Source organism: Zeugodacus cucurbitae, chromosome 5 (genome assembly GCF_028554725.1).
Source record: "Zeugodacus cucurbitae isolate PBARC_wt_2022May chromosome 5, idZeuCucr1.2, whole genome shotgun sequence".
NCBI classification, from domain to species: domain Eukaryota; kingdom Metazoa; phylum Arthropoda; class Insecta; order Diptera; family Tephritidae; genus Zeugodacus; species Zeugodacus cucurbitae.
The window spans coordinates 736,487-761,139 of NC_071670.1; the positions used below are offsets into that span (position 1 = coordinate 736,487).

The window sequence follows — 24,653 nt, forward strand, 5'->3', positions numbered from 1 at the left end:
TTCCACTTCTATTTCGCGCAGCTCAACTTCTTCTTCCTAATGAACATCATACGCGTGCTGGTCATGAAATTGCGCCAAAGTCAAGCCAGTGATATCGAACAGACGCGCAAGGCGGTACGCGCCGCCATTGTCCTCCTACCACTGTTGGGCATCACAAATCTACTGTACCAAGTACCTGCATTGAACCTGAAGCCACCATGGAAATTCGCCATGTGGTCCTACGTGACGCATTTCCTAACCTCATTTCAGGGATTTTTCATTGCCTTGATATATTGTTTCCTAAATGGTGAGGTGAGTATGCGAGCAAGCATTTCAGCCACATTTTTTTCTACTTCTACCCACGAAATTCCCATCATTCAAATACTCGTGCCTCTTTCCACCAACAGGTGCGCACCGTTCTACTGAAAAGCCTCGCCGTCTACATGTCCGTACGCGGTCACCCCGAGTGGGCGCCCAAACGTGCCTCAATGTTCTCCGGCGCCTACAATACCGCACCCGACACCGAGGGCCAAGGCGGTGGCACACCGCAGGATGGCAAAAGGTAAACTAACCACACAGTGTACCTCGCTTTATCTTTCCCCCTTCGCTGCAGTACTCACTCAACCGTTCCTTTTTCTCTTCCATTCTCACGCTCTTTCCTCGCCGTTGCCTGCAGAAACGACCAATCGCCCACCACGCGCCGTCTCAACGGACGCAGATACAGCGCCGCCAACACCGTGCACATACCGGCGCGACGTCTGTCCAGCAGCGGTACATTCCGCCAGCAGCGACGTGTGAGCAATCACAATAACAACAACAACATTGGTGTACACAACACCACACGCGCACAGAGCAACAACGGCAGCGGAGGTAGCAGCAGCAGCACAGGCGGCAGCTGGCTTTTGACGCTGTGCTTTGGCGGCCAAAAGGTACTAAGAGTACCGCCAGCGTCGACCGTACCACCCGAGTCAGTTGTATTTGAGTTGTCAGAGCAGTAGTTGTACCGCCTTACACCTTATGCCCCACCCCAACCACCATCACCACCACCACCAACAGCAACAACAACACCTCTCTCACTTGTGTTTCCATGAATTGTGCATACGCAACCATGAAATATTTTGTAGTGTAAACATCCAGTTACTTGGTAGCTTGTAGCCAAACGCTTTTGCGCCTAAAATGCTGTGACCAATGTGCTAATCACCGCTTGCAAGCCTTTCACCCCCCGCCGCTTGCGTCCCAAAATCCTAACACCAATTTTGCTTACTATATTTACTTACACATATAAATGTAGTTCAGCCCCCCGCTCCCCGCACCACGCAAAGCATATCAATTAGTTTTTGTAATTTTGTATAAAGTACATATGCGGCAACACGAAAACAGAGTTACCAACATATCTTAAAGGGGAAAAAAATTTTAACTCTTATAAGGAAAATATTTAAATAATATTGGTAAATAATAAAAAAAAAGTATGAAAAAATTATTCGAAAAAAAAAAATTATATTCAAAAACTATTTTAAATATTTCTCTTTTAGAATATATGAAAAAATAATTTGAAAATTGGCAAATTTTCAGGAAAAAAATAATAATAACATATATTGTAAATATTTATATACATAAGTACTTATATATTTTTAGATTTTTATTCTATAAAACTTGAGTATTTTTTTTTTACTTTACTCGTCATGTAAATATGTAAAAAAATTATGCAAGAAAAGTTATACTCGAAAAGCAATCTCTTCATTTCTTTAATTTTTTATTAATATCTTATTTATTATTTTATATATATATATTATAACTATTATTTAAGTATTTTTAATATTTTTGTTTTGTTTATAAGCAAATTTCAACGATTTCAATTCTCTTTAAATAAATAAATGTATTCGAATATATGAAACTAATATATATAAATATTTAGTAATATTGAACACCATTTCATTTATAATTCCTATTTAATTTTCTAAAAAAAGCGCTGCGAATTGTAGATTAGAGAAAGCGAACGAAATTTAAATGCATGGAAACGCAGAGGAAGAAAGAAAAAATAAAAGAAACTAGACACACTAGGTTATATAAAGAAATTTCGCCATAAACCGATTGAGAATTGCAGACCCGTTTGACGGATGAATGAAATAACGCATTAAAATCGTTGAAAAAAAATTAAAAATTTAAAATAAATATTGTTGAAATTGTTGTATACCGTTATATATTCAAGTGTGCTTAGAAGAACTGGTTACTTAAATGAACCCATTAGAAGTAAACAAAAGTGGCAAAATTTCACTAGAAAGAAAGAAAATACGAACTTATGAAAAGAAAATGTTTCAAAAATACATAGAAATATAATAGACTCTTGTAAAGTAAGAATTTTAGGACTTCCAGCGTAAAAGTCTAGGCAGTTGATTGGCATGCTAAGCACGTTTTTTGCTAAGTAAGCTCTGACAGTAGTTAGACCTGTAGTTAAAGCAATTTTAATTAATTTTTTAATTCATTAAATAAAATTTATTTTTTTTATTATCTATAAAAGCAAATAGAAGCAAAGCCATATATATAATATACATACATATAAAAAAATATAATGCATTTTATAAAAAAAAAATTGCATTTTATAAAAAAAACTATTTGCATGTTCCAAAAAAATATTTGTAAACATTTTTTACAGTTTTTTTACCAAATCTCTCTTAAATTTTTTATAAACTTTTCACGCTTTAATGCTTTCGAAAAGCTCCCATAACTATACTTAAACAATATTCTACTGCAAGAGCTTTCAAAAGCTCCACTCACCAACTACAGTACCCACCATAAAAATAATAACCCGCTTTTTCAAATACTCGAACGCTTTTTCGCTCCCTCAATTGTACGCTTTATCGAAACAAACATCTCAATGGATATTTTCAAAATATTTAATCTCTTATTGTTTGTGTTATTGTTTCTTCCATTCTGCTCTTATCTTTGTCTTGTCTGTGCGCGCGTGTTTAGAACAAATGTGTGATGTCTAGCAAAAAATTGCCTACACAAATATTTATGACGACGACCAAACGAAAGGCGCCAACAATTTACGCCACTGAAGTGGGGCATCAGTGAGCCGGAAACGGAGCGTCTGGCGCTGGAGGCACGCTAGAAAATGGGTGCATGCATGTGTTTTTAGCCTGATTAAAACTAGTTTATGATTATATGTGTATTAAGAAAACAATTTAAGCGAGGAATTGAGCAAACGATGCGCAGAGCTTATGAAATGTTGCTGATTGAATAAGAAGCGCGGAGTGTGCTGTAAAGTGTAGGTATGGTTCCAGTGTAGGATTTCGAAAAATTCCGGAAAATGAATATTTTTAAACGCTTCCAATTTGCGGCCAGCGACTGCACTGTTACAGTACACACACACTCACATTTTATACTTATTTTTGTACATAAGCCGTTAGCTTTTACTGTAAACATTGTTACTAAAATGTAAAAAAAAAAAAATATTTTTTTCGGTTCGAAAACACAACTGAAAGCTCCTACTATATAGTATTAATATAAGAAATAAGTGTTTCATCAAACTAAACACAGCTCTGAAGGCACCAATGCAGTTAAATGTTATGATTTTTCTCACTTAAAAGCTTTCTGCTATAAAAAGCATGAGGTAAAGCGCCTAAAAGTAGGCAGCGCTGAATTTATATTAAGTAAATTATATAATATAGCCTACCTTTAGGCGATTTTTTTTTTTTTCATTTTTCGCAAAGCAGCTACTAATTTGTATCACTTGATAAAAACGGCAAAAAAGCATACTAAACTACACTCAGCTCGAAATCAAAATTTAAATGTAAAAGCAGAAAAATACTAAAAAACGCCAAAAATTATTAGATGAATGACTAATATATAGATATATATCTAATGAGTAGAACTAGAATTTAGTCGAATTATATTTACAAAAGAATATTGCAATTAATCAAATGAATGATATATATTTAAAATATATACTAGATAAATATAAAGAAAGAGATAGAGAGCGAGAGCGAGCAAATAGCGCATACGCAAATATATTTACAAAATATTCACATACAAAGGAAGGCATAGCAGAATTTTAAAAACATACCCATGATATTAAATAAAAAAAAAATATAAAAATAAAAAATAAAAAAAAAAATATTTTTAAAATAAAAAATATATATAGCAAAGTAATCGCAACGATCGGGCATTTAAAATGGTATATGTTTCATATATAAGAAAGCAAAGGATATACGACCTGAAAAAGGATATACAGAGTGACTAACAGAGTTTCATTTGAATATGCGCATTGTTATTGTATTTAAGCCTCAAATAAGATTTTATGTAAACTAATTTAATAACGCTGGTATTTTAAGATTTTTTACCGTAATATTTTTCGTTATTATTAATTTTCTTTCAGCTGATAATTTCTGAGTTTGAAAACTATTTTGTAACTAATTGTATATAAACATCTCTACAAATAAGTTCATATTTCGATAACATCAATTTTATTTTAAAAATTAAATAAATGTTGCATTTTTTCTAAAAAAAATATTCCTTTGGTGTGGTCATAATTCGGTGAGTAAGACATGTAAGTATGGCAGGGTATAATATAATAATTAAATTAAATTAATTAAATCAAATAAAAAAATTCGTGACTTACCCTTGAAACTTCCTTTATATGACTGTAATATGTTCTTGTTATTATTGTATTTTACCTCAATATTCAATAAATAAATGAGACTCATTCCAATTAATTGGCTTTGCCTGACCTCTTGGGCGTCGTGGGCAACAATAAAACTCTATAAAGTAGAAAATCAAATAATTAAATTTTATAATTAAAAGTGTTTAAAAAAAATTAATTCAAAAATTACCTTCTCAATTTATTGTACTCAGCTGTGATATTTGGAGATTATTCTGGATACTGTTGCAGTTTTTCTTACAATTCTGTGGAATTAATTTACTGTAAGTGCTAACCCCGACAAAACATTATACTTAACACTTTTGAACTCTTACAACAAAAAAAAAAAAACGCTGTTTAATGTGGTAGTAAGTTTTAATTTTTATTTTACTATTTACGGTTTTTTGTTTTTGTATTTGCTACATGTTGTTGTAGTTAAACATAAAAAATATATATACTGACATCTATAAATATTACAGCAGATTAGTTTGTAATTATAAACTAAGGTTTAAACTATATTTAAAATTAATAAAAATAAGTTTTAATTTAAAATTATAAATTAAAAAAAAAAAAAAAATATATAAATAAAAAACAATAAAAATATAAATAAAAAGACAATAAAAATAAAAAAAAAATATAAATTTAAAAATAAAAATATAAATTTAAAAATAAAAATATAAATTTAAAAATAAAAATATAAATTTAAAAATAAAAATAAAAAAAAATAAATTTAAAAATAAAAAAATTTAATTTAAAAGTAAAAAATATATTCAAAAATAAAGTTTAAAATATATTAAAAATTATTAAAAATAGTTTTTAATATGAAATTAAAAAAATAAATAATAACTTTAAAATAAAATAAAAATATATAAATTATAAAGAAATTAAAAAAAAATAAAATAAATAAAAATATCAAAATTAAATATAAATATCAAAATTAAATAAAATAAAAACATAATTGTTTATTTTAAATTTTAAAAATAAACATTCAAAAACATATTTAAAAATCCGTGAAAAAATAAAATTAATAATAATTTTAACTATATTTTAAAAATTAATCATTTTTAATTTAAAATATATAAATAAAAAAATTAATACAAAAACATATTTCAAATTTATTTAATAATACAAAAAATAATTATCAATTAAAAATATTGGTCTTATCGATCCAATAACCTAAAAGACTCACTTATTTAACAAAAAAAAATTAATCAAATAAAAGTTAAGGCAATTAAAGTCGATTTTTAATAAATTAATTGTCTGTAAACTTAAAAACCTATAAACGAGTACTAAAAATGTACAGCGCGTACAAATAAAGTGCAGTCAAAAACTGTAGGAAGCACGTAAATTATATTTTAAATTATTTAACAAACGAAGCAAATTTTAAATATTTATTCAAAAAAGCTATTTAGACTGCTTTTAGGCTTTGAAAACTGTAAAAAAATAACAGTCGGAAAAGAACTACTTCTTAGTGTTGCATATATTTAGGCGCATATTTCTTTTTATTTTTCATTTTAAATATTTTTAGGTTACTTTTTCCCAAAAACTATTTTTTTTTAACAAAATCTATGTTAATAGACTCACATGTAGCGTTTTTAAGTCTTTCATTTAGTTTAACTATATTTTATATTATTACTGTTAGCTCTGTAGGACGGAGTTAACGCTAAACTAATTAGTTAGGTTATGTTAGTTATATTGCTACGGGATGTCATTTCAAATTCAAAACTAATACAGCTATAGTTGTCATTAGAGTTAGTTCCGTTAAGTCTTTGTGTGTTATTACTAAGGTTTTACATAACAAGGCACTATAAGGAACTCAGCCTAAAAGTATGCAGATAATCGAGTTTTTCGAGTTGCTGATTTGCATATTCGAGTTATTACGTATAAATTAAATCTAACTGTTTTCCAAACTTACTAACAATAAATATTTACAATTTAAGTGGAGATTTCAATACTAGATTTTGTAGTATAATCAGAAACTTAGACATGCCCCCCGAATCATTAAATTCTGTTTTCCTTTTTTATTACTGTCTCTTGAGTTAACTTATTCTTAGTTATTTGACAAATTTTATTTAAACATACCCACTGAAGTACTCTCGTACCTACTAGAACTATGTCTGTATCTAAATCTCTAGTTTCCCCTGCTATACTAACGCTTAATACTAGCTTAATTTGAAGCGCTCGCTCTCCCACTTCCCGCTTACCGCCTACACCTCAATACTGTTCAAACTGCCCGAGGACATGTTGTCGTTGTGGCTGCCCAGCCGACCGCGCTTCATCATGGCGCGCGCCGGCATCGGCGAACGCTGCACGCGCGGACTGCCCGGCACGATGGGTATACCCACGCCGCCATTATTATTGTTGGCGCTGCCGGAGGAGCGTCGTGTGCGGCGCAGCGACGGTATACGCGTGGGCAAGCCGTCGAAGTTCATGGCCGCGTCGTGTGGCTGCGTCGCGTTCGCCGGCACCGCGGTCGCCGTGTAGTGCAGATTGCGCGCACTGCGCTCCAGCGTACGTCGCTGTTGTTCCAACGAGGGCGTTTGCGGCGATTGCACCTGCGCGTGCTGCTGCTGTTGGTGGTGCTGGTACAGATGATGCGCGTTATGGTGGCCGCTGTGGTTGTTGTTCTGGTGTGGTGGCACCGGCGGCGGATGTTGGCCGACGACTGTCGAGTTGGCATGATGAAGATGGTGTGGCGGCATGTAGTCGCCGCGTTTGTGCATTAGAGTGGGCGTGCCGGGCGCCTGTGGATGGTATGGCTGCGCGTGGTGTAGACCCTGATGCGAGCCGAGGTGTGCCTGTGAATTATGTAAAGATTGAAAAGATGAGGTGGATGAATGAGACGAGCTCGATTTCGTGTGCAAATGCATGGCGTTGGTGTTGTGGTTGTAATGAGCTGTGGCATGATTTGCGTTGGGCGCGGTGGACGCTTGTGCTTTGTTACTGGTCATTTTCGGTAGGGTTGTATGCGACTGCTGGTGGTGCTGCGGGTGCTGTTGGTTGTGGTGTGTTTGTGGTTTCTGATTCGGCAACGGCGGCAAAGGCTTCGAGAGCGGTGAGGTCGCGTCGATGGCGTTGAATATGCCCTCACTGGCTTCAAGCGTCTCGCAGGAGGAGGAGGAGCGCGGTGGCGGTGTATATGGCTCGACATCGTCGGTATTCCTGGCGGTCGTCTGTTGTTGATGCTGTTGTAAACTATGGCTGCTGCTGGTATGCTGGTGGTTCGGGTTTAGATTGCTGGCACTGGCTGAATTGTTGGGGCTTCCCGCATGGCTGCTGTTGCTGTTGCTGTTGGGCAGGAAGCGCAGCTCCATCACGTTGTTGCGATTCTAGAACAGTTCACGCTGATATTTCTAAGCTAGTAGCAGCAAATGCCTTAGAGTCGCACTAGTAATACTTAAATTCATAACTATGTATGTGTGTGTGTGGGTGTGGGTGTTATAAAGCTGTACAAGCTGAGAAATGGCGCAGGACGCAGTAGAACAGAGTGGAGGGAAAGAAAGTTAGTGTGTGGAGAAAGGAATGTGCTGAGCGTGCATTTTTGAATGGGTTTCTACGCCAGAGTAATAGAGAGAATAGGTGCTGTACTGGTGTTAGTGAGCAGAAAAGCGCAGCTTTAAAAGGTTAATTAAATTGAAAATATCCAAATTTTTTCAGTAATTCACATAGTTTGTTCTCTCCTAGTCAATACATCGTAATCTGCCGATTTGGTAGCAAATTAACTTCGAAATAACTGTTTATTTAGAGATTATCTTAGGAAACTTACCACCAGTTGGAACAAAATTGTTTTATAACTGTCTATATAGCGCTTCTGAATCTAATAAATATCATATTTACAGCTAAAAATAAAGTTTGAGATTTTTAACCTCCAAAAAAAAAAATTCCTAACCTCAATTTGAACTTCATAAAGCTATATTGTTATATACAAGGGTAGGCTTCTTATAACTGTAGATTGACTATGCAATAAAGAAGATAAATACATACAGATAAAATAGTATAACTGTTCATATACATATATAAATTATATATACAAATTATAATTATAGGTTATAGCAATAGACTTTATACAAAAGATCGTGTATGCCAAATGACTTTGTGCGTGTTTTCTTTTTCAAACTTTTTGTTTTTTTTTATTACAGAAGAGTTTGCTGGAAAGACTGAAGTAGACGAGATATATACGATTTAGGTATTTAAGTAGTTACATAGTCGAGGCACCACCAGCTGTTGAAAGACATACATACAACCCCACTAGAAATGACTATAAAGTACAAGCAAAAATTTTGTCCAGAGAATTTTGTAAAAATCCAAATTGGAGTTCGAAAGAAACATATTTTACACATCGATAACTCGAGTAAAGCATTAAGATTTAAAATAATACGGTAGTCGTAGATAAAAGTGCGACTATCTAAGTGAGACAATCCAAGACATGGCTCATATGTCAATATATACAAGTGCCTGACAGGGCGCTACATACCTTGTCGGCTTCCTGCGCCAACGGGTTGGGCGTGATGTTCATGCGCGGTATGACGCCGTTCAGACGATGCCCGGACTTGTGATGCGGCGCCACGCCCAGCACGGAGGGCGTCACAAAATCGGCCTGTATGTGGTCCAGCTGTGGTTTGTCTTCATCTGGAACAAAGAACACACTCGTTAAATTGTCACTTACTGTACCGTTAACGTTTCAACTAACCTTCTGGTGGCGCGGGACTGCGTCGCTTCATGCACAGGAAGGCGGCAATGATGGCCACGATGAGGAGAATACCGCAGCCGGCAATGCCTGCCACTATCGGATACTTGGGTTTGTCGTTATTCTTTGCTTTCACTGACGTTGGAGAAGTCACAGGAGCGGGTGTAGTCGCTAATTCTTTGAGAGAAATACACATATTTGAAATAACTGTTAGTGGTGAATGTTGACTTGTTTTGCACTTACTCTTCGTATTGCCTTGCAATATGGCGCTGAATTCAGACGCAGCCAGCGCATTGAAGGACTGTAGCTTGAACTCGTACACGGTGCCCGGCTCCAACAAGTCGATCTTGAATTTCCGTGTATGTTGACCGTCCACAGTCGCCTTGAGGTATTCGCCCGCTGAAGAGGCGAGCCGATAGTAGGCGTAAAAGCCATCCGGCACGTTAACGGGATTAGCCGGCAGGGTCCAGTGTATGGTAACTGCAGTCTCTGAGAGTGGTTCCACGCGCAACAGCTCTGGTGCGGGCAGTGTGGCTTTTGTAGGGCCCAGAGTCTCACTACTTTGCAAGAAGAACTTCGCTGAAGTGTTGCCCTCTTTGTTGTCATTGTTCGAGTAAACGGCGAGTATACGGAAGCGATAGAAGCGGTCCGGCTTAAGGCCAGATACGGATGAGGTAAAGTTCTTGCCAGCTTCAAAGATGCGTTCATGTTGGCCGTATGGTATGTCCTCATTGGTGGTCTGCCAGTTTTCACGCGGTATTTTGCGGCTCGAGTCACCGAGCATGCGATACTGCACTTTAAAGAACTGTATGGGCAGCCCCTCGTTCTTCGGCACATACCAGCGCAGCATTACGGAATCGTCGGACAAACGTGTGATGTTGGGACGAGAAGGCGGCACCATATTAGCTGCAAAGAGAGTATGTACTTCATGAATTTTTGTTTGTTAAATATATTTGGTGAGAAATGGCATCTCTTTCGAAATTTCATAAATCAAAATCATTTTTACAAAACTATTTTATAGAAACACAGCCAAATTTTAAGTTTTCCAAATCTTTCAATGCCTCCAAAGAAGAAGTCAAAGAAGCAGCGCGATATCGATTGGGCGGCCGACGCCAACTTTGACAAAAACCGTTCGATGATCTACATCGAACACACGTTAGAATGTCCGATATTTACGACAAAAGCTGAGGAATTCGGCGCTTATGTCGCCCAAGAGGTGCCCAATCGCATCATACAGCTGATACGCAACCATAACGGCAAAGTGGCGCCTAGGGAAGGTGCTTTCGAGATTGGATTTTCGCAGAATGCGCGCACCTCCGTGCATCAGCTCTGGTCCGGCATTGATAAGGGACCACCAAGGCGTGACAAATTCCCTCCGGAGTACGAGTCACTCATGCAAGAAATACACAAAATCTTGAAGAAATTCTATCCAGACGTCATAGAAAAGAACCCCTTGGAAGGTTTGGAGGATGATGACGCAGCGCCAGCGTATGACTGAAGAAATATCGAATTAAACTAATGTTAAAATACCAACAACAGTAAAAGCGGAAACAATGAGGATATCCGACACATATCGCAAGCGACGATGCACTTGTATTTGACATCTACCGTGAAACAGTTTGAACGCCAATGCATCAGTTTGAGAGGCTATGAATTGTGGTAGTAGAAGTTCAAAGCCATTAACAAAGTTTCAACTTTTCCCCGTAAGATGTCGCAGAAATCGCGTTTTCTTTGCCACTTAAAAAAATAAATTATTTGATGGAGAATTCGAAAATCTACATTTTTAATTAAATAAATTGGTATTAAACGAAATAAAATTACTGTTAGTGATTATTTTACAGTTGCAAATAAGCTAAAGAGTCTTCTAAAACCGATTCAATACTACATTAATACACCAGAGCAAATATATATAAATTTAAAAAATACTGCCGCACTGGCAACACCTCGCAGTAGAAACAAACTCAAAACATGGCCGACCAGCTATCACTCGTCACTCGCCACTCGCACTCGTTTTCTGTAGCTCGTTGTGAGTGGATTTACCTGGAGTGTGTGACGGCGCTTTTCCAAGTGATTTTTCTCTATTTGTGAAAAGAATTCTAGAAAATTATTGAATTCACAAAAGCAGTTCGTGCTTAAATGTGCATATAAAGCAAAACCAACAAAATAATATCAAAAAGTTGAAGATAAATTGTGCAAAAGCACTCAGGGCCGCAGCTGTCCACTTAAGTGCAGTGTAGCAACAACAAACACATTAGAGTGCTATTAAAAAGTATAAAATTGAGAACAATTTCTGATTTTCACAGCAATTTTTTTTGGTGGAGTCAAAAGCAATTCATCTCGCTAAACGTCAGTTTCTTTGAGCTAACGCCGTTTCGAGTGGAGCTAAGTGCACTAAGAAATTACAACAACGATAATTGAATAATATACACTAAAACATTGTTGGCATAGCTGGGTGCTTACGAATCAGATATTCTCCTGGTTGGATTGTAGACTCTTGTCGTCAACATAGCGAGGAAATCGCGTCAAATGTCCACTGGGGTGGCGGTGGCTGGCAGCGCCGATGGCACCGTAACTGTGGTTACCACCACGGCCAACGGCGCGGATGAGCACAATGCCGCCAATACGTCCACAGCCAGTGCGGGTGCCAGTGGCGCAGCAGGCAAGTCGGGGCAAATAACTTTAACGCCACGTTTCACGCAAGAGGAGAAGGAGATACTCTACAGCCTCTTCCACGAGCACGAAGAGGTCATCGATATAAAATTCCGGAAGAAGCAGCGTTCCAAATATTCGGTGCGCGATGCCTGGGAGAAAATTGTGCACGAATTCAATACGCATCCGGGTGTTAGTGCTATGCGGAACCTCAAGCAAATTCAAAAATTCTGGCTAAATGCAAGGTGAGTAGTGATGGTGCGAAGGCTAGAAGATCTTATTCGTATGGCTTCACACACGCACGGAGCAGTCGCTGACCCGTAGGTGGCAGCTGCTCTAATTGCTGCACCTGTTACACGCGAATGCAGGCCACTCGGCGGGCAACAAAGAAATGCATTCCTCCCGCCAACGTTTGTCATTAGCAGTTGTGCTGGTGTATGTGCCGCTCTCTGTGTGCGAGTGTGTGTGTGTGTTCAAAACATGTGTCGTTAAGCAGCTCATTGAAAGCCGCATTCCAACTCATAACAAACAAATTCTGCTGATTTAGTGGGTCCGATGGACTCAAAACCCCAACAAGCATGAAATATATATATGCCTCGAAACACAAACAAGTCGAGCGAAAAGTCGCATACAAAGCACAATCGAGCCAAATGTGCGCATATAAAAGAGCCAATAACAACAAAGGCGTTTGTATTGACGAGTCATGACGAAGGTATCTGAGCGCTCTGTGCTTCACTCCGCCAATTTATTCGACCAAGCATTCGCTCATGCCATCATTCATCGTCGTGTGGCAGATACTCGTCTTTCGAGTGCAATTAAAAATGGCGGCAAACGATAAGCGGCAGAATATCTCAAGCAAGGCATGTTGTATCTCAATGCTATAAAGTATCTCAGAAAGTTACAAAAAAAATAAAGTCTTCTTCAAATTTAACTTTGAACTTCTTCTGCATAAAATGTGAAGAAAGTCGATCCATTAAGTAACGTATTCACTTTGAATAACGAAACTAGTCGATTCCGAGTATGTAATAGCAATGGCACTCCACTCGCCAAACCAGTCGTATACACTCTTGCCTTGAGCAGCTCATTTATGGGGTTGAATAGCTGAAATTACGAGTTTGAGTTTGCATGTTGCTTGTGTGTGTGTGTGTAGTTGTTGGTGTGAGTGAAGTCTTTTGTTTATTTATTCAACGAGTGTTAAATTTAATATTTGTTACTGTTATTAATTAACGCGACTTTTTGCTTTTAGACTGCGCAAGCAGTATCCCTTCCGTCCCAATGGACAGAAGGACGCGAATAGCTCACAAACAAGCATCGATTCAGATCGCGCAGAAGTGGTAAATCACCAGATCAAGGATGAACCCGATTTCCAGGTCAACAACATGGACCCCGATGAGCATGGCAGCCAGAATGAGGCATTCGAAGAGATCGAGATGGATACCAGTGACGGCGTGGGACAGCTGGAACAGGAACCTATAGATCCGTTGCAGCAGCAACAGCAACAATTACAACAACAACAGCAGCAGCAGCAGCAACACCAGCAACAGGTGCTACAGCAGCATGTGCAACAACAACAACAACAGCAGCAGCAGCAGCAGCAAACACTGCAGACACAACAGATATCGGTGGATCAAATTAGCGCCGAGAAGTTGACACTCAACGATTTGCTACAATTCAAAACAACGCGTCCACGCGAAGACATCATACTGCAGATAAAACATCCCGTTGATTCCAACAGTGAGTTACCTCTACTAGCAATCTCTCATTCAGTGAAATAACCTCGCTTTTTTTCGTTCTCACACAGCCACCCACATTACCATACCATCGCCAACGCGCATTACCATACCCAGCCAGCATCAGCCGCAGCAGCACACCATCACCGCCATGCCCGCGACGGCCTACAATCAGCAGATCATCAGCGAGATCAAGCCGCAGCAAATAACACTTGCCCAATACCAAGCGCAGCAGTTGCAACAGCAGCAGCAGCAGCTTGCCCAACACCAGCTCGCCGTCGCCGCACAGCAGCAACAACAACAGCAGCAGCAGCAACAGCATCAAATAAAGATGCAATTGCAATCACCAGCGACCGCACAGTTCGCAACTGCAACGCCGACCTTCACTTGCACAACACTACACGCTCTGCCCGTGGCCACAGCACCAGCGCCAGCACCCGTCGTGCCGACTGTGAGTGTAAGCAACGCCGCAGTGGCAGCAACGACGCCGGGAAACACCACCATCACGGTGGAGTCGTTTGAGGAGAAAGTGCAGTACTTCCGCCTGAAGGAGGCAGAGCTGCGCTACAAAGAGACGCAGGTGGCATTGGAACAGAAGAAAATTGAACTCAGCCGCGCTCAAGAGGACTTGAAGCATTTGCGTGAGGTGCATCGCCTGCAGGTAGAGGAGCTGAAGATGAAGATACGCATTTTGCAGGAAGAGGAGAAACTGCTGCGCAAGAGTCCCAGCGCAGTGCAGGTATAGAACGGGGATGGTTGGCCACAGCAATGTGGGGGAGTTGAGTGGAGGAGAGAGAGTATTGATTATGCATTATTGGTTATCTAATAAGATATTGGTTAAGTTTTTCTTTGGTACTAGAAATAAAATTTTAAATCTATACATAAATTTATACAAGTACTAGTTTTCTAATGATAATGCAAAGAGAATTTCAAATTGTTACTTTTTGGCATTTGTCTACGCGGAATAAATCTGTGGACTTTAGTTGTACGAAAGATACGTATTGCTGAGTGTTTCGCAAAGGAATGTAATCTAAATTAACGTAAAAGCGTCGCAACGACGAAAACAAATCGAATTGTATATACTAAGTTATTTATCTCGAATTACTGAAACTAATAAAGAGAAACTGACGCTCATTTCAACGTGAATAAGTTTTATGAAACAAACATAGTATTAACCCCGAATATTAAATAACTTTCACTAAATAATGTAAGAGAGTAGAGTATGGTTGTACTCACGCATTTTCATGTGCTTTCGCTTGCCCTTATTCTTGTTGCCGGTGTGCTCGTAAGGCATGCGGATTGGCACGGTGCCCAGAGGAGCTGAGTCTTCGCCATGTATTTGCTTCGGTATCACTTCCAGCAAGCTGCCTTCGCTGACCTGCAATAAAAGAGAGTGTTTATGGGTTCGCACTAGACCAAGAACTGTCGCAATTACCTCGCCCACTTCGTTTTTCGCGAAGCACTGCACGATGCCCGCATGGCGTTTCTGCACATGACGGATAACCAAACGTCGGTCCTCGTGAAAGGTCTCGTTATCCAAAGAAGTGTCTTCACCATTAATCAGCCAATAGATTTGTGGGAAAGGATTGCCTGCAGCGGAACACTCCAATTCCAGCTCATCACCTTCGTTTGTACGCGCCTTTGCTGGACCGCGCAGTATTTGTGGCGCTTCCACGACAATAAATTTGATAATTTGCACCAAAGCAGGCGCAATACCGTTATCTAAACGACACACATAGGAGCCTTGATCCTCGGGTATCACATCGGAGATCTGCAGACCGTACGGCAAAACTTTTGTGCGATTGTTGTAGATGTTGATTACATTCGGGCTGCTCCAGACGGCTTCCGGCGGTGGTGAACCCACACCAGGGCATTCGAGCACAGCAGTCTCACCGGGACGCGCAGTCACCTGTGAAACCGGTATGTTAAGGAAGTAGGGCGGTGTGCGATCTATGTAATCGACGCGCAAGTCTATGCGTTGCGGGAAACGCACCTCCACGCCGGTGATAGCGTTCATCGCAGAGCAAGTGTAGTTACCGGAATCTTTTGAGGACACTGAGTTGAGTATGAGCGCACCATTTGCTGACGGCAACACCTCGGTCTGGGGCACTTTCTCACCATTGCGGAAGAAGCTCCACACCGCTGGGGGATTTGAGGTCACTGTGCCGCATCGTATTAACATGCAATTCTTGGGTGCTACACTCCAACGTATGGCATTGCGACTATAACCGTTAGAGTTATCAATGCTTATGGATACGAGTGTCAGTCGCGCTGGCGTGGAAGCAATTGCGGCCGATCCGACCCAGGCCACGCATTGGTAATCGCCCAAAGTTTCGGACGAGACGAATACACGTAAACGCGATGTCAGGTTTTCATTGACGATGTTGTGACCGTCCTATAATAGAGGGAAATGAAGAAGTAGATACAAGTATACTGGAAAGTCATGGTATGGATACCAACCTCGCCACCTTGTAGATAACTGTAGTTCATCGCGTCAGTGGCGCGTGCGCTTGTGTGACGGAACCGCCATTCCAAACGGTCTGGAGTCATATTCAACTCACACTCAAAAACAACTTCATCACCTTTGGGCGCCACAGCCGATTCCGGCGATCGCACGATGTAAACACCTAGCGAGGAAGATTGTGACGCCGCCGACAGCTCGCTTTGATTGCAGATTAGTAAAGTAAACCAGAATGACAGCTGCCAAAACACAGATATTCCAGTCGTTGCACCAGTTGAGAATACAGCGTGCTTCGCCATGGTCCAAGACCAATCTTATTTATGAAGTATTTTAAGTGGTATTCTAAAACCGGATGTTCCCAGTATATAACTGAAAAAATAAAGAAAAACATCTATGTTTTAGCAATTCAGTGAAATACGAATAAATTGATGATTGAATTAATAGAGGAAGTGGCTTATAAATAATTAAACACTGCTACAATGTGTAACAAAAAGTATCAGCGTTGCGAGAAGAGGAGCATTGCACTTGCTGCTACTGCTACCGAACTAGTGTATGCATGTATTCATATATGTTCCCATGGCAAACGTACATAAGCCTCATTTCAGTTTTTGTCCCTCCAAACCGAACTTGTTACAAACGCATAACTCAAAGTCAATTCGTATACAAATCGCCTGCTAGCCAACAGCTGCCATATACAGCATTCCAGCCACAACAGACGACAAGCCATTGATTTTGAATTGCGATTCGAATGGGTTGGACAAATGAAGATTAAACTTGGAGGCAGTCATTCGCTTTTCAATATTTATCGCCGCAATAACTTCTTTTCGACTGAGCTTGCAGAACCGGCAATGATTAGTGATTGGTCCTGCAGTAATAGCTTGCGCAATAAATATCTTGGACTGCTGTAACAGGTTAAATGAGATTCCTTGCGCGCACAGCAGGCAACCTTAAAGAAGCATTAAATGTCCAAACACAACGTGCCCAACCAATGGATATAAAGACACATAAGTTAAGGGGCAAGAAAAACTATTAATTTACACACCTCACCTCCTCTAAAACCACCTTTACTTCACAAATAAATGCAGCTTATGTTTTATACTACTTTACGATTCCTTTGCAAATCTTGTTGAAATTCCGCCATCGAATTCGAATTAACGAAATTCGATGTATTGACGCCCGCAAACTACCAGACTTTTGTTAAATAGTACATTTTCTTAATCATTTTACTTGGATTTAAAAACAATATACAGTTTATTTAAATCCTTATTACCAAAATAAATATTTATAAAAGCAACAAACACTGATTTCAAAGCACAAAATGTTTTTTTATCTGATTTCGAAAATGTTCATTTTATAATTAAAAGAATTTTTGGTAACTGTGTGGCAACTTCCACTTTGACAGTTCGAATTTGATTACATTTCGCGGAAAAACGTATAAATTGTGCGTCGTATTCTACATTTATAAATTTTGTTAAATATAGCGAGTATTATTATTTAAAAATGTGTTATTATTGTAGTGCGGGTACGAAAGTGTGTTCGGTAAATGAAATTTCAAACGTTCGGGCGTGGTTTAGTGAAATTGAAGATCATGACTGGACATTGCTTCGACGCAGCAGAAAACTTCAATTTCCGGTAAGTTGTGGAAATTAGAATTGAAAAAAGAGTTAATTGTTTATAGATGTGTGCTATTATACGAATTCCATGTACATTTAAACATATTTTAAGTACTTTTCTTCCTAAATGTGTACCCGGCGTACCAAGGCATCCAGTTGCTGATTTGACAAAAAAATCACGCCATATTTAAAAGCATACATATATGTGTACGCATATCCGTGTGTATATCAATGTGCAATTCTTATTTATAAAAGAGGCAATGACACTTCTGGTTTATGACTTCGCTAAATGCTTGTGAATTTGCTAAGTACAGAGAATTATGAATTATTATGATATTTGAAGATGCTAGAAATATTTTCTTGTTGAATGTATTTTCTAAATGAAGAAAATTAGTTAATTTAGGCGTCAATTATATCTAAAACTCAAATGTAATTGACGGAAATATACTTAAAAATAATATTTAAAATTTGAAAATCCATTGTTTATAAAAGTCTGACTTAGAATCGCAGCGAAACTGAGGATACGGAAATAACGCAGACAAGTTCAATAGCGGTTGGCAAAATCGAAAATTGGTTAGAGTGAGCCCTTATAGACCTATTTAAAGGATTCATGGATACGATACTTTTAAGCGGCACAAGTGAAGTTTGCATCGCTGATAAATTTTTTCTTTAGCACAATAATCACCATATTCAAGGGAATACTTAACAGGCGGCAGCTGATACAATGACGCTTGTGTGAGCACTTCAACACATCAACGCCCTAGGGATGCATGCGCAACGAGATATGGATCAAAGCCAAGGCTCAACTGAACATGTTTGCACGGATAGCAATAGCGTTACGGATAAGATCTGTTTGGCTTTCGACGATTGTTGTTGCTCAACGGGCGATTGTATGCAGATTTAGTGTACAGTAAAGAGTTGTATATTATGAGCGATCCTATGCACATACATAATTCGGTGTGTAGATACATTTCGGTGCCTGGCACTGTATTGTGCGCTTTATATGAGTTGTCAAGTTTGCAATTTGGCTCGGTTGTCCCTATGTTGAGCCAACTGAGGCAGGTAGCAAAGCCGTAGTTTGCGCACCCATCAGCAACGCGTCTCTGCATGCCAACATTCGCGTACAACGCAATCTGCTTTGATGAAGGGGGCTTGTTGTAGGCAACGGTTGCGCGACAGCGGTGTTCGTAAAGGCAAAATTCCTTTTAAAATGGAGCGCTCCACTCGATCAAAGCACATGTGGCAGGATGAGTGACATAGTAAATGCGAAGTGTGGAGAAACTGCGCAAGCGAATACGCTTTTTGTAGCCAGTCAAATGGTAGTTATTATTGGTATTTTTTTGTTGCATCACATCACATCTTTGGCGCAGCAATTTGGTGCGGCGGTGAATGGCAAAATCAACAGCTATGCCGGCAACGATTGGCATTCGACGTTCACTGATGGCTGCACGACGCGATCATTCAACGCTTTTGATATGCCACATCAGTAGGATTTATAAACGCTGTTGGTGGATATGACGTGTGTGCGACGGTTCTTGTTTTTTCGCTGATAAGGTCTGCACCACCACCGCAGTACACCTCTTGATCTCATTTAGCTACCGTTTTTATACTCTCTTTTTGCCTAAAATGCGGCGTCTGTGCCAACTCAAGTACTGTTGTTTTTGTTATTCATTTCGCTGATGTGGCGATCCTTTGACGGATCTGTGATGTGTATGCTGCGTTCCCGCTCGTCGAGGATGTCGAGGGACGCGCACCGCGCCGCATATCAAGGCGTGCATCGTTAATGGGCCATAATTATTCTTTAGTGTTTGAAAGTGGTCTGGTTCTTTCCTTACCTTATTGTTATTGGCTTCAAGAGCGGCGCGTTCATTAACCGTTTCCACAAGACATTTCATATTCTCTTTTTACTTTCGCATACTTTTAAGTGCTTTGTTAGCCAATTTTATTGCTTCCTCCCTTTCCACTTTTGTTAACTGTTGTTTTCTTCATTTTTTTGCATCGTTAAGTGACAGTATGTCAATGCAGCTTGCCACAACAGACTGCTGTGCCTGCGCTGTACGTCTGTAACGGCAGTTGTTTGCCTTTAAGCTACTGAGTTTTATTGTTTTGGACCATTATAATTTATTACAACGCAAATTTTAATTTAGTTTTTGTGTCTTTCGAAATTTCTTCAATATTTTGGCCGGTGGAAAGTTTTTGAATCTTTTTTGTAAGCAATATTCTGCATCCTGCTAGCATCTGAGTGCAAATATGCTTAAGTTTATGTTCGAAAAAATTATTATTGAAACTGTTTTTCTTTATTTACTTTAAATACTTTTAAAAATTACGAAATTTTTCAGCAAAAACTTATTATATTTCAATATTCTTTTATTTACAGTTACATACTCATACCGGTGTTTTCGTCAAATTCTGGAAATATGTGTAATCAAAAGAGCGAAAAGTTTAAAAAGCTTCCTAAGTTCTTTTTAAGTCTCGGTACCCAAAATTTTTAGTTGAAAATGCATTCAATTGTTTTTATGTACAATGGATATTTTTTTAAGTGTTGAGAAATTATTGAAAGCAATTTTGAAAGATGTAAGGTGAGTTCTACAAAAATTTATATTTATTATTTTGAAATATACCTACTATATACTCTTAAATAAGTATGCATTTTGGAAATATCTGGCCATGTCGTCCCTAGGTTTTCTAGTCAGTTTAACAAATAACCTCAAAACTGTAGCACTGCATCATACTTATATGTAAGACCACCGTTATACATGTTATACATCGCCTCGGTCAGCAAAACGACTCATTTCGTTTGAAGTTTTACTTGCTACGGACTCTTTGCCACTTAACTTCGCTTTTCAATACATGCCGGGCTTTCAACATTTTTGTTGCTGTTATTTGCCAAAGCACTTTGGCATCTTGCACCAGCAGAACATTTCAAAGTCATAAAAATTGATGAAGTGCTGCGGCGCGTTGTTGTCGTCGTTGTCTGGACAGCCACTGTCAGTGCCACCGCGCTGGTCAATCGATTGCTGTTTGCTAACACCGCGCCCAAACCTTTGCGCGGCTGTTCGAAGTGCTTTGCACAGCACTTTGCCTTATATTTTACGGTTTTTTCCTTCAACTCCAGCACAGCAGCCATGCGTGCATTGGAGAATTAACAACAATTGCCAGCAGCAAACTTCAGTGTGGTGTCCTTAAGAGCAGTAAATGAAAGTTGCGTTCAACACCAGATCACTTGCTGCCACCTTTCCGGGCTGCGCCACTTGTTCTCGGTACCTTTTGGCCACTTTTTGCGCGCTTGTGTTGGCTCCAATTGGTCGACTCCCTGCTGTTACGCTGCGCCGCGCGGCACTTCTACACTCCTGTTGCTCTTGGAGTCTATCCTTTTGCCTTGCTTGAAATTCCAAACATCTGCTGTGGATGCTGTTTTTGTTGCCACTAAAAACTCGTTTGAAGCGTTGATTACGACTTTGACGCAGTATTTGCCGTATTTTTTATTGTTGTTATTGTTGTTGCTGTTATTGTTATCTCATCACTCATTGCCATGGCGTGTGGATGTGCCTTTTTATTGGCCGTTTTTAATTGCTATTGTTGTTGCGTTATTGCCGGCAACAACAGCCGCCAGACATTGGCATGTTTGCTGGTGCCATTTAATTTCTGCCATCGCCGCCCAGACCGACCCAGCCCCAGTTGTTTACGATTATCATTGTTGTTGCTGCTGTTGTTGTTGTCGCATGCTTTTATTAATATCGAAGGCATATTTTCACTTTTTTCTCGCCAGTTTTTTCGGCTGCGCCTTTGCGCTGTTGCTCCTCTTTGGCTGCCTTTTATTGACAGCGAATGCGTTAAAATAAATGTGAATTCTTTCGCGAGGCCAAAATGGAATGCGCTGCAGCGGACGCAGCATAAAAATTAACAGCAACAAAGATGAAGAGCGAAAACATGGCCAAAGCAACAACAAAAGTCACACCAAAGTCGCACGCTGAGTGGCTACACACTCATAACATGTGTGTCGCGTGTGTGTCTGTATCTGTTGCAAGCGATATTCGAAGTTTTTAATGTTTGGTTATTAATTTTTATTGCCCGCATTCTTTATATTGTGTTGCCATTACTGTTGTTGCGACCTTTAAAGCACTTTTGCATTATTCATGCACTCCGTGCACACTCTGTTTTTGCTGTTGTTGTTGTCCATTACCTGTTGCGCCCTGTGCACGTAAATCAAGCCACAGCAGCAGCATGCCCAGCCCGACTGGCCGCGCAACGGACGGCTGTGGCATGTTGCTGTCGCCGAACGAACTGACAGCCTCTGAGCACAACACCAATAACAACAACAAGATCAAAACGTAGTTTCTCTAATTGGTTTTTTCGACTGCCACACGGTGTGGCATGGCAGGCTTATATATACATCCACAGCACAGGTGGGCTCCACAAATGAGGTATTAGCAAAAAATCTGTAAACTTTGATAAGTTCGCCACTTGCAACACGCCCCAATTGTATTTGTGCCGCAGTTACAAAATCTCATTTGCGCACTTTCCGTTTGGCGCATTAAAATTAATTGCATCGATCTGTAAACACTTCGCAAAAAAAACTATTATCTCACAATTGCATGCAACATAATTGAATTTTGCTGCTGCAAAACCGCAAAGATTTGTCCCGCCTTGCGAGTCGCCACCGCCGCATTGCAATTATTCCGCACATTTAGCTGCAATTAAGCAGTAATAAAGCAGGAAGGCAGGAAGATCAGGACGAAAAGGGGGCAAGTTGCTGCAGCGCGCCACACGCAACCAACAGCACATGCCACAAGTGGTTTTGAGGTTGCGGGCAATGGGACAGGCAGACAGACAAGATAAACGAAAAAAACGGCAAACAAGCAACCGCAAAAGCCACAGCCGGCCCACACTGGGCGCCACCACACCAGCGCTGTGGCATGCAGCAAGCATGCTTACAATAGCTACGCAGTTGTAAGTGCAATAAAAACCACATCGCTTGTACAATTTCATTTTCGTATTTGCATTGCAATTGCGGCACGGCATCGCATGTGCCGTTGCCCGTGCGTGCGTGTCGCAGTCTCCGTTAGCGGTGGGTAGTATGTCGTGCGCGCATGGCATTGCCGAATTGGTTGCACATTGCTTATGCGCTAATTTGTAAGCGCAGAGAAATGCAAATTTTCGCATGTTGCCACGAAAGCCAAATGCGGCATGCCACGCGCTGCGGCCCCAGCACCCATTTTTGGTGGCTGCCACAGGAATTTCAACTCGCCATAACCTTGTGTGGCACAGTGCACGTTGCACGTTTGTATATTAAATTTTTACTACAACTTGCCACATGCCACGCGCAAACTTTCATTCCACTGCTACCAGCAGGAAGTGAAAAAATGCAGTTTCGGGACTAAATATTCCACCTAAATATTCGCGGACACTGCGTAGCAAACAGTAGAACATTGAAAAAGTGGTTTCAAAGATTCACAAAAAATGTGCAACAACATTTACGACCACTGCAGCAGCCACAAGCTGACAACGAGAATGACTGGTGCAAACCACATTCCACAGGCGGCCGGACGGTGCAAGAAGCGCAGGAGAGGCGACATAAGCGCGCTGTGCAGCACTTATGAGACAAGTAGCGCCCGATCGAGTCGGGCTGTGAGGTGGGTTTTTTGCTTGCCACCGGCGTGTTTTGCATTATGTTGTTATGTCTTTTTGTACCTTCCTTTTTATCTTTCTTTTTGCTTACATTCTCCTTCGCCTTTTGCTTTCCTTTCGATAATAAAAATCGAACTTGTTCATTCGCCGATTTGACGTTTCGGCAGCTGTTGCTTCGTTCCCATGCATTGCGCTTCGCATGGCACTCTACCTCGCCTCGCCGCGGACACGCCAACATTTTCGTTTTTTACCGCGTTTCGAGCACAACGAAACGCGTTCAACGCGCTTCACTTATTTATGCGCGCTGTCGGTGCCCTCGGACAGGTCTGTGCAACTTCTCGCATTTGCGCAGCGCAATCTGGGTAGAATAACATGTCAGCATAAGGCAACCGGCAAAAAGTCGCAAAATAATATTGGCAAAAAACCGAGGAGTGGCAGCGCGAGGACATTGCATGCACAAGCAAGCGCTGGCTTCGATTATTTTTGCGCTCTGATTTTGCACGGCTGCGGACGCTTGGTCCAACGACCGATTGGCTGCGCGCCTGGGCGGTGTCGCCACTCAGCTTTGCAACGCTGCAATTTAATTGGATGCTCAATTTCTTTTTCGGTTTTTTGCTTGAGTTCTGTTTGCGCTTAAAGCGCATACATTAAGAACGAAGGATAGGAGCTCGAATGGAGGGGAGAAAATAATACTTTTTATGGGCTTCTGGTGGCATTATGGAGAGTGCAATCGAACATAATATACTCAGTTCTAATGAACTCAAAATAGAAAGTTCCAGTTCTTTTGATTCAGACATGTTTAGGCCTCTTCTCTTCTCCTAAATTTTGTTTGGAGTAATGAGGAATCTATTGTTAGAGTTTCGCAAAGCAACAAAAGCTTAAACTACCAACTTCCGCGAAGACCATCGGACAACGCAAATGAGATGAGCACGAAGTGCAATTCACTTTAAATCATTTACTGCTCGGCTTTTGCGCAGTCAGCCTGCGGAGTTGCACATAAAATATGGTTAAAGCGCATGCGCAAAATGCCCAAGTAGCATTTTCTAAACAACCAGTTGTTTAGCAGCGGCTTTCAAAGACATTAACTGAATTTTGTGGCATGCCACATTGGCAACCAAAGTGCACAGTATCTGTTTTTGCACTTGTTATTGTTAGTGTAGCGCATTCTTTGTCTTTGTCTACTTTGTCTACATAAATTTGTGTGTGCAACATCGATGAAAAATGCGGCTGAAGACGCAAATTGTTGCACCTAAAGTGCAGGGCGCTT

The 24,653-nt window shown here is 40.0% G+C and overlaps 4 protein-coding genes across 15 annotated transcripts in view; 3 read left to right on the plus strand and 1 right to left on the minus strand.

The window, feature by feature from the left end:
- Pdfr (PDF receptor) overlaps positions 1-3,851 on the plus strand; it is a 58,936-nt gene extending 55,085 nt beyond the window's left edge. For 4 of the 6 annotated variants that reach the window (XM_054230982.1, XM_054230983.1, XM_011184848.3 and 1 more), the window contains 4 exons: positions 22-291; positions 387-541; positions 656-908; positions 2,950-3,851. In XM_054230982.1, coding sequence (XP_054086957.1) covers positions 22-291; positions 387-541; positions 656-908; positions 2,950-3,054 — 783 coding nt within the window. In that variant the 3' untranslated portion in view covers positions 3,055-3,851. Of the gene's footprint in view, positions 1-21; positions 292-386; positions 542-655; positions 1,105-2,949 lie in introns of all 6 variants that reach the window. The other 2 variants (XR_008471246.1, XM_011184852.3) reach the window with 2 other exon arrangements.
- A 2,654-nt stretch (positions 3,852-6,505) lies between these two features.
- LOC105212688 (interference hedgehog) overlaps positions 6,506-24,653 on the minus strand; it is a 73,912-nt gene continuing 55,764 nt past the window's right edge. For 2 of the 7 annotated variants that reach the window (XM_011184833.3, XM_054232291.1), the window contains 7 exons: positions 16,145-16,514; positions 15,120-16,079; positions 14,921-15,062; positions 9,549-10,211; positions 9,309-9,482; positions 9,093-9,247; positions 6,506-7,947 (listed from right to left, as the gene is read on the minus strand). In XM_011184833.3, coding sequence (XP_011183135.1) covers positions 6,826-7,947; positions 9,093-9,247; positions 9,309-9,482; positions 9,549-10,211; positions 14,921-15,062; positions 15,120-16,079; positions 16,145-16,444 — 3,516 coding nt within the window. In that variant the 5' untranslated portion in view covers positions 16,445-16,514 and the 3' untranslated portion in view covers positions 6,506-6,825. Of the gene's footprint in view, positions 7,963-9,092; positions 9,248-9,308; positions 9,483-9,548; positions 10,212-14,920; positions 15,063-15,119; positions 16,080-16,144; positions 16,515-16,734; positions 17,145-17,187; positions 17,397-24,653 lie in introns of those variants that run through there. The other 5 variants (XM_054232295.1, XM_054232294.1, XM_054232292.1 and 2 more) reach the window with 5 other exon arrangements.
- LOC105212686 (selenoprotein BthD) lies at positions 10,294-11,122 on the plus strand. The gene has a single exon (XM_011184831.3). The coding sequence runs from the start codon at positions 10,363-10,365 to the stop codon at positions 10,801-10,803; it is 441 nt and encodes a 146-aa protein (XP_011183133.1). The 5' UTR covers positions 10,294-10,362; the 3' UTR covers positions 10,804-11,122.
- LOC105212687 (regulatory protein zeste) lies at positions 11,302-14,833 on the plus strand. Its single transcript, XM_011184832.3, has 3 exons — positions 11,302-12,199; positions 13,201-13,688; positions 13,756-14,833. Exons 1-3 carry the CDS (start codon positions 11,832-11,834, stop codon positions 14,427-14,429), a joined length of 1,530 nt encoding a protein of 509 aa, XP_011183134.1. The 5' UTR covers positions 11,302-11,831; the 3' UTR covers positions 14,430-14,833.